At 42.4% G+C, this 7956-nt stretch overlaps 1 protein-coding gene across 2 annotated transcripts in view; it reads right to left on the bottom strand.

Moving 5' to 3' along the window:
• The window catches only part of nrg3b (neuregulin 3b), a 280953-nt gene extending 273003 nt beyond the window's left edge, over positions 1-7950 (bottom strand). Inside the window, exons 1-2 of one of the 2 annotated variants that reach the window (XM_014007594.1) lie at positions 7713-7950; positions 6030-7592 (exon numbers count right to left, since the gene is read on the bottom strand). In XM_014007594.1, coding sequence (XP_013863048.1) covers positions 6030-6873 — 844 coding nt within the window. In that variant the 5' untranslated portion in view covers positions 6874-7592; positions 7713-7950. Of the gene's footprint in view, positions 1-6029 lie in introns of both variants that reach the window. The other variant, XM_014007593.1, reaches the window with a different exon arrangement.
• Between the last annotated feature and the right edge of the window lie 6 nt (positions 7951-7956).

The raw sequence follows: 7956 nt of genomic DNA, 5'->3' as shown, positions 1-7956 counted from the left end.
CATCTGACCAGACTATATTCTCCCAGTATTTCACAGGCTTGTCTAAATATTATGCAGCAAACTTTAATTTAATTTGCACTGACAAGGGGCAGGCTTGCTTTCTAATTACTGAGAGAGTTCAGCTGGTGTCTTGGCTTTCCATGCCTTTTTACACCTCCCTTTCTTCATGTGTTCAATGCTTTTTCCCTGTGCCATTCTACATTATTACAAATAACTTCATTTCTGGACATTTATGGTTTGATTTCTTTGTATGTATCGTTACCGACATCTGGTGAAAATTTTATGTCATTAGCACCTCTAGTAATATATTTACTGAGAAAAACGTTGACGTGTTCGATACTTATTTTACCCGCTGTATATGTGCACTGTCTGTTGCTACTTCAGTAGCTACATGGTGGGACCTCTGCGTTGCTGCTCACCTTTTGCAAATGCAAACCTCATTAAATCATCTGACGGCCAAACTGCGCAGTGCACCTTTCTTTTATTCACGTGTTTCTGCCTTAGTGGATATTTCCACGACAATCCTTTTTTCTGACAACAGCAAAGAGGCACTAATGTTGTGGCCTTGTTTGTAGGAGTTGTTTGTTCATCAGTCTGACCAAAATGAAACCAGTTTTACAAACTAAGGCTGTTTRAAGAGCTTGCTACACACGTTTGTTTATAAGCTTTACACAGAACATCACTTTGCAAGTTCTGAGCTATTGCTTTAAAACAGATCAAAGTTATGTATGTAATTGTTTTATTTTAAAAAAAGAATAAATAAATCTGATTATTGCCGGTCACAAAAAAAATCTATTCAACCAATATAAAGAGGTCTAACTCAAATGTMAATGAATCTAAGTAACAATCTAAACCCAATGTCGCACAACTGCATTGCTCAAATGCCCTCCCTGCACAGCTGTTTCAGGTAAATATCTTTTGTTTCCTCAGCTGATTTGCAGCAGCCTCGCTTGCTTTCATGCATTCTCTCTCTTCCATATCCTTGCGCAGATGGAATACGTTTCCTTTGTGTAAAAGGTGTTGATGCAAAATGTGGTGCTTCCCACACATTAGGGTGCTCACTGACTCAGCTGTTTCCCCAGAAACAGCCACCGATTTCACCCAAGAACAATAACATCTTTGAATTGCTCGACAAAAAAAATTGCACTGTGACTGCTTATTCACAGGGCTGGAAATGGGTTAGTGATATGTGCACGGAATTACAACCGCTTTTCACCGAGGAAGATTTTCTCACAGCTGAGAGGCGAGTTGAATGGGCCGAAAGCCAACGCGAGCGTCCCATGGTTTCCCCAACAGGCATTCATTGTCCACTGCTCCATTTGCCATTTATGTCCCTACTTTTGAGGCAAAGGGGTTTGCAGGAGACTAGAATCGGATATGTAACAACATCGAATGGAGAAAACCCAAATGATAGATTCATGAGTTGGAACACATGCTACATGCTTGTCTTTTGTGTTCACAAGTGTGCCAGTCTTTTGTGCAACTGCCCATATGCTCATAAATGTGAGCTGAGGAGCTAAGTAAAGGAGAAAGAGAGAAAGCACAAAAGAAAAGCTAAAATAGACGGTGGAATACAATGACAGAGAAAGTTGACACAATAACCACAGGGAAACAAAGAGTTTGGGGGAGAAAGAGGAAGAAGAAAGACAAAAGAATCAGGTAAAATTTGCCTCTTTCCCCAATGGACACAGCCTGTCTGTTTGTGAGGACACAAAGTCTCATTTAGATCTTACAAAAAAGCAGAAGTAGTGAGGAGAAAGGAGGAAAAATAAAGTCTTTTATAACCTTTGAGTATATTTGTTGTGCATATTACCTGAAACCAGGGATGATGCCTTAGCACGAGACATAAAATAGGTTACGACTTAGCTTTCAATAGAAACTAACGCACCTGAAGCCATTTTTTACAGAGCATTTCATCATCAGAAGAGACGTTTTCTGAGGATCGTTTTAAATACGCTCCATTACACAACTCTATAGTGTGTTTTATGCACAAAATGGAAGTTATACAAGTAAAAATAAACACCAGAAGGGCTGTGTTAACACAATAAAGGGTACTCTTTGTGACCTAACTGCTTGAAACAACCTTAATTCTTGTTACAAGAAAGATCAACTCTATAGCAACAGTTCTACAGTTTCAAGATATTTACATAATTTGTACCCTTCTACCATCGGCCAAAACATTATGAACTATTACATAAGACATAGTTCTTCAGTGGTTTCAAACTATAAACCATTATTTGGCACAAACAGAAGTTAATGGCTATAAATACTTGATAACACAGGGATTTTGAATATTTTGACAAAAAAATGGCACAGATAAGCGAAAACTAAATTGCCATATTCTTTATTGTAATAGATACTGAGCATTGCAAAGACATTTTAAGAACACAATGATAATAACCTATACAAAAATCGCCTTGTTTTTTTAAGGAGTCATTTTGTACAATTCAAAAAAGAACCATGAGTTTATAACTTTGATTAGATGCTCTGTGTTCTGGTGAAACAAATTTAAAATGTCTTGTTTGGGTTCATTTTATGAGTTTATTTTATCTATTTTTGTTGTTATTTTACCAACACTTGAAGATTGTTCATCTTTTTTCACATTTAGTCAGTCTCCCTAAAGCAATCATTCAGATCTTCTGAAGTGGGGTTCCGTGGAAAGGTTATGAACAATTAATAAATCACCTGTTGTGCATAGCTCTTTGAACTGCCTCAGGTTAGAGAAAAATAAATTAGTTTTGACTGGACTGACAAGCTGAGAGATAGCTCGAGTAGGGCCAAGACCAAAGAGGATAGATGTTGTTTTAAGACAATTTAAAGGCTCAAAGACTCAATCAATCAATAAATAAATCAATAAATAAAGATAAAATAGTATTTTATCAACCTTTATATTATCATCACTTCCACGTTAAAATGGTATTCTGACAGAACAGTCATAAATTTCCTGGAAGTGCCATAGGTTGCAACAAAAGTACTATGACTATTGTTTGTTTCCGTCACTGCCTTTGTAAACTGTCATTCAATTACATGTAAATAACTGTAAATAAATATCGGGTTTTGCATGAACTTCTAGGAAAAAAAACCTATTAAGTTGTTAGAACGATGGCAGCATGCACTTTGCTCTTGATCCCTTTTTAAACAAACCGTTCAAAGTGTTATCTATAACAGGTAAGATATGAATACTCCATAACTTCGGCACACAACCCCACTTCAAAAGAGCTTAACTACTACATTAACATTTAAATTAAACGGAGAAACATGGAATTCCAAATTAATGACAAAAAAAGTAGTCTCCTGTTGACTTTAAACTCGAGGAGCTTCACATATTCGTTTGGTAGTTTTGAAGTTTCACCTCCTGACTCTGATTTACACAAAAAAATGCATGAAATAAACCCACTGCCTGTGGTGTCAGCCTGGAGACTTGCCAGAAACATAAGCCTACAGAGAAAATTGCTTTTATATTTGAAAGCTTTTATTAACAAAGAACTGCTTCACTAAGTATGCTTTAGCACGTGAGGGCTCTGGCCTTTTATGGTGTACAGCACAAACAGATGCTTCCTGATGTTCGCACAAGGGAGCCGCTCGCTTTGGCAGCTCTCAGCTGTTTGGCAGCTCTTTGGCAAGTGATATAATTGACTCTGGAGCAGGAGATTATTTTGCAGGAGGAGTTTAAGACTGCCTGTGAGCATAAAGAGCTAGCTAAGCTGAAAATATTTAGCCCCGAAAGATGAAGAATCTGTCACTTGATCGCAGTGCGTTGGTGCAATCGATACCACTGATACAACCAACTGATAAGCAAGAGGAATAGTATGTAGTGAAGTGAAACAGGAAATGTGGAAAATTGAAGGTTTAGGTTTTCATATGAAAGGGATAAGCAGGTCATTAGGGAAATGATGTTCTGTCAAATAGTTAACAATAGTTAGTACATTATCAGCCATAATATCAATACAGAGCAAAGTATGGAGGAAAACAGCARAAGTCTTTATCCAGGCTAGGCTAATGGCTAGCCAAAGATGTCGATTTTCTAAAGAGTGTAAAACAGCCATTTCTCAAAAAACAAAATGCCATATGAAAGTAGAGTTCATCAGCAAATACTAAACCTCTCTAATTTTGCATTGCATCATTTCTATTTTTAGTCTGTTTTCTCAACCAAACAATATTGCAACACAAATTGTGGGTTTTGAGCATCGATTCCCACATAGCAAACAGTTGTGGGCCAGATCTTGTGTCAAGCTGGCACTGCTGGCTGACTGCTGCCATGGCAAGTGCTTTGTCACACAGATGTGGGCCAGGTCTGGCAACGATGGCTCTGTTTTTTAAGATGGCATGCCATAACTGGTGGCCCAGTTTGGTTTATGTTGTGTTGGGCCATGCATGGACCWCCTCTCACACCTGGACCAACAAAGGGTCATCATTGCTTGCAGTATTTGGGCCAAGTGTTATTGCTTTGTGTGGGCCAGAACTGGGCCAAGCTAATGTTGCTRTGTAGCTTATGTATTTGCCAAATGTTTTTAAAATGCAAATGTTGCAGTCCATTGGAGGTTGAGTAAACTTTTGGACTAACAAGGCATTAATGTTGTGTTCCTTCAAACCAATGTGTCGTTTTAGAGAAAATCTTGTTTTGTAAGCCAGAAAGACGAGCAAAAAGGGACACTTAGGTTAGACTTTCTCACTATTCTCCACACTCTGTGCTCCATGACTGATGTTACAGCTCATAAAGCACCAAATTTTGATGACTAGTTGACAAAACATTTCTTGAAAATTGACCAGACTGTAACTTCTAACATTTATTTGTGTGTTAATGAAGAGGTATTTTTAATTCACTCCCATGCTAAATCAATGTATATAAAGCAAAGGTAAAAATGCAACTTGTGAGTCAAAGACTAGTCATTTCAGCTCAGTCATATTCACCATCACTGCACTCCCATCATGCCCCACCCACACAACTCAAAGAAATTCTGCTGGGTGTTGAGAACACGTTCCTTGAAGAATTACCAATCCCGAAGCCGTCTTCCTTTGCACAATACAAAATATGCAAAATTCACAGCTCCCCGGCTTTATACCCCCTATCTCCCTCAAGCTTTTCCCTTACTTAGCCCTCTCCATCTGCTGTTTCTCTTCTTGCAGCTCCCACTCCTGATTCTCCTGCTTTGTTATGCTCCGCGCATCCGAGTCCTTCATTCGCCATCCTCTTTAACTTTGCTGTTTTTCAAAGGGCTTCTCTTCCTTTTCTACCATTTCTATTCAAATTCTGCTTGTCCTCTGATACCTTATTCTCTTCCCTGTATCCATCTTACTTTCCCTGTGAGCCGCTCCCACACCCCACACCACCACCCCACACCCCTATATCTCCCCGCAGTGTAAAGCAGTACCTGCGACACTCGGCTAAATAGGATATGTGGCCTTGCTATATCTGACTCCTCTAGACCAGAGGTGGGAGCTAACCTTTCTCCCACCTCAACACCTTACAAGCTACTGCTGTTTGTTTTTCGTAGCTTAAATATGATGTCCTTGATCACATTTGCAGAGCTTTTAAATCTGGCAGACAAAACAAAACAAAATATAATCTGTGAGATGGGGGCCTTGTTTTCAGTGGTACTTTAACCGCTGTGAAGTAAAGGGAAAAAAAAGGAAGGAAACTCCTCTGGAGGTAAGATTCATATCGGATTAATGCACAAGTGAAAGATAAAGATGAAAGGGGTGAAAGTCTGAGAATATCCCCTGATAGCTTGGGCTAATGAATACGATTAATATTAAGCTACTGGAGTATCCACTTTCCTTGTAGATAAAAATGGAAATATATAAATATGTTCCCTGAGAAGGAGCTACAACCAGGTCAGTCAGAAAATAAAATGTCTTTATCCAAGCATAAAAATGAACAGGCAATAGTTGATTACTGCTGTGAAACACCRTTCTCACAGCAATAAAGGCCCAAGAGCTCTTCTGATACACTTATCACCAGTTCTGTATGTAACCTCATACAACTGTGCTCACTCATACGAGAACATTAACCCAAAAAGTGAACTTACGTGTTCTGAAGCGGTGGTGTGGGCGTGTGGCTGGGCCCTTTCCTGGGCGCCCAGGATTCCAGCGTGAAGTGGGCTTCATCGGTGCAGCCGGCTGCGAGGCGGTTGGCTGCACCTTGGGAGTGCTCTTTGCAGTGGCTGTGCTTGTGGTGGACGCCGTGGTGCTGATGGTGGGGGAAGTCTGTCCTGGCTTGGGGTTGGCAGCTCCGTTACGTCCAGTGGCGGCGCTGCTTCCTTTTCTGACGGTGCTGCGAGGGGTGACCTCCTTAACGCTGGGCGGTGGAGTGAGGCGGGTGGCGCGTGTGGCGGAGGTGGTAACCGCAGTCCCGCCAACGCGAGTGCCGACCCGATTGTGCAGGTGCGGGGCGCGATTGCCGTCTCCACTGGCATTGCTGCCGTTTGCCGAATGATTCGCTGGTGGACCCGATCGAGTTCTTGGCGCCGGAGCCGTGCCGTCCGCTGCTAGCGGCGTGGTTGTAGACACCATAACAGTTGTGGATGCAGCTAATGTGGTGGTGGCCGTGGAAATGTCAGGCCCCTTGGGCATGGCACTGGGTTTAGAGAGAAAAATGGGGTCCTGTCCAATGCTACCTTTGGGGTCCACCAGATCAGTGGGGACATAGTCTTGGACAGAGCCCACCACAATCCATTTCAGCAGCATGAGACTGAGTCCCAGTCCCACAAAGCCCATGACCAGGGGGACAGCACAGAGCCAGGTCTGCTGGCGAGGCCACACGGCACATGGGCCACAGCGTAAAGGCCCCGGGGCTCGAGGAGACGCCTGTTCCGCCCCTGGCTCCTCCAGCGTCATGGGTACTAGAGTGCTTGAACCAGAGCGCTCATTCATCTTGCCTTTTCTTTATTGTATATTTTGTAGAGGATTTAAGAGGTCAAACAGGTGGCCAGATGATGCAGGGACATGTACAAGGTAGGAGGTGGGGTACCGAAGTAGTGCCACTGTGCATCTTGAGTAAATACACCTAAAACCTAACCTACTCATGCATGTATGTTAAACCTACAAGCAGACACATCACTCTCTCACAGTCACTCTAATTAAAAGCTGTTACAGAACTCAAACGCATTCCCAAGCAACATAACCTACACTCCCTCTGGCGGACAAGAAACCAAGCGCACACACCCATGCACACACACACACACACRCGCGCGCACACACACACCCATACACACTCTGAAAGTCACTCACTCACATAAACACACGACAATATTCACACTTCCCATGAGCTTACAGGTTACAGACAGGTGAACAAGGCGCGCGGGGGGGGGGGGGGTTCTTTAACGAAGCGGTTAAAAATCCCAAGATGCCTCACTCCCTCGATGAAAAAGGCGTCGCAAAAAAAGAAAAGGGAGAGAGAAACAAGAACGCAGGAGGATATCGATCCGTGGCGWGGTGAGGTTCAGACTGGAGCTGTAAATCCATGTGCGCGTGCAACAACTCCGGCTTCTCCTTTTCTCAATCGGTGGGTCATCGGCCGCGTGAGGTCCTTAAAACACAAACCAAATACTGCTTCCCCGGCGCTGTCGGTCTCTTTGGGTGTCATATGAGTTCTGTTAAATGCACATYTATGTGTTGAGAGGAAGAAAAAAATGGCTTGCCTTTATCACTTGGCAGTATTTATTTTATTTATTAATTAAAAAAAATTTTTTTTAGAATGGGTCCAACTTTACCTCTTTTGGTCCCCCTACTCCTCCCTGCAGCGGGCAGTAATCCAACAGCCACACACCTGAAACAGAGCGGGTCTGATTGGGAGGGAAGAGGCTGTTCGGAAATCCAGCTGATTCCAGGTCCAGTTTCTGCGCAGCTGATGCTGATGATGCTGCTGCTGATGATGATGATGGTGACAGGCTCCTGAGCTGTCCGTCACTCTGATGATGGTGGGGTGGGGGGGGGCCCAAAACATGAAAAAATAAT

This window comes from Austrofundulus limnaeus, unplaced genomic scaffold, assembly GCF_001266775.1.
Source record: "Austrofundulus limnaeus strain Quisiro unplaced genomic scaffold, Austrofundulus_limnaeus-1.0 Scaffold43, whole genome shotgun sequence".
Classification (NCBI taxonomy): domain Eukaryota; kingdom Metazoa; phylum Chordata; class Actinopteri; order Cyprinodontiformes; family Rivulidae; genus Austrofundulus; species Austrofundulus limnaeus.
This window is presented reverse-complemented; position numbering and strand designations above follow the sequence as displayed.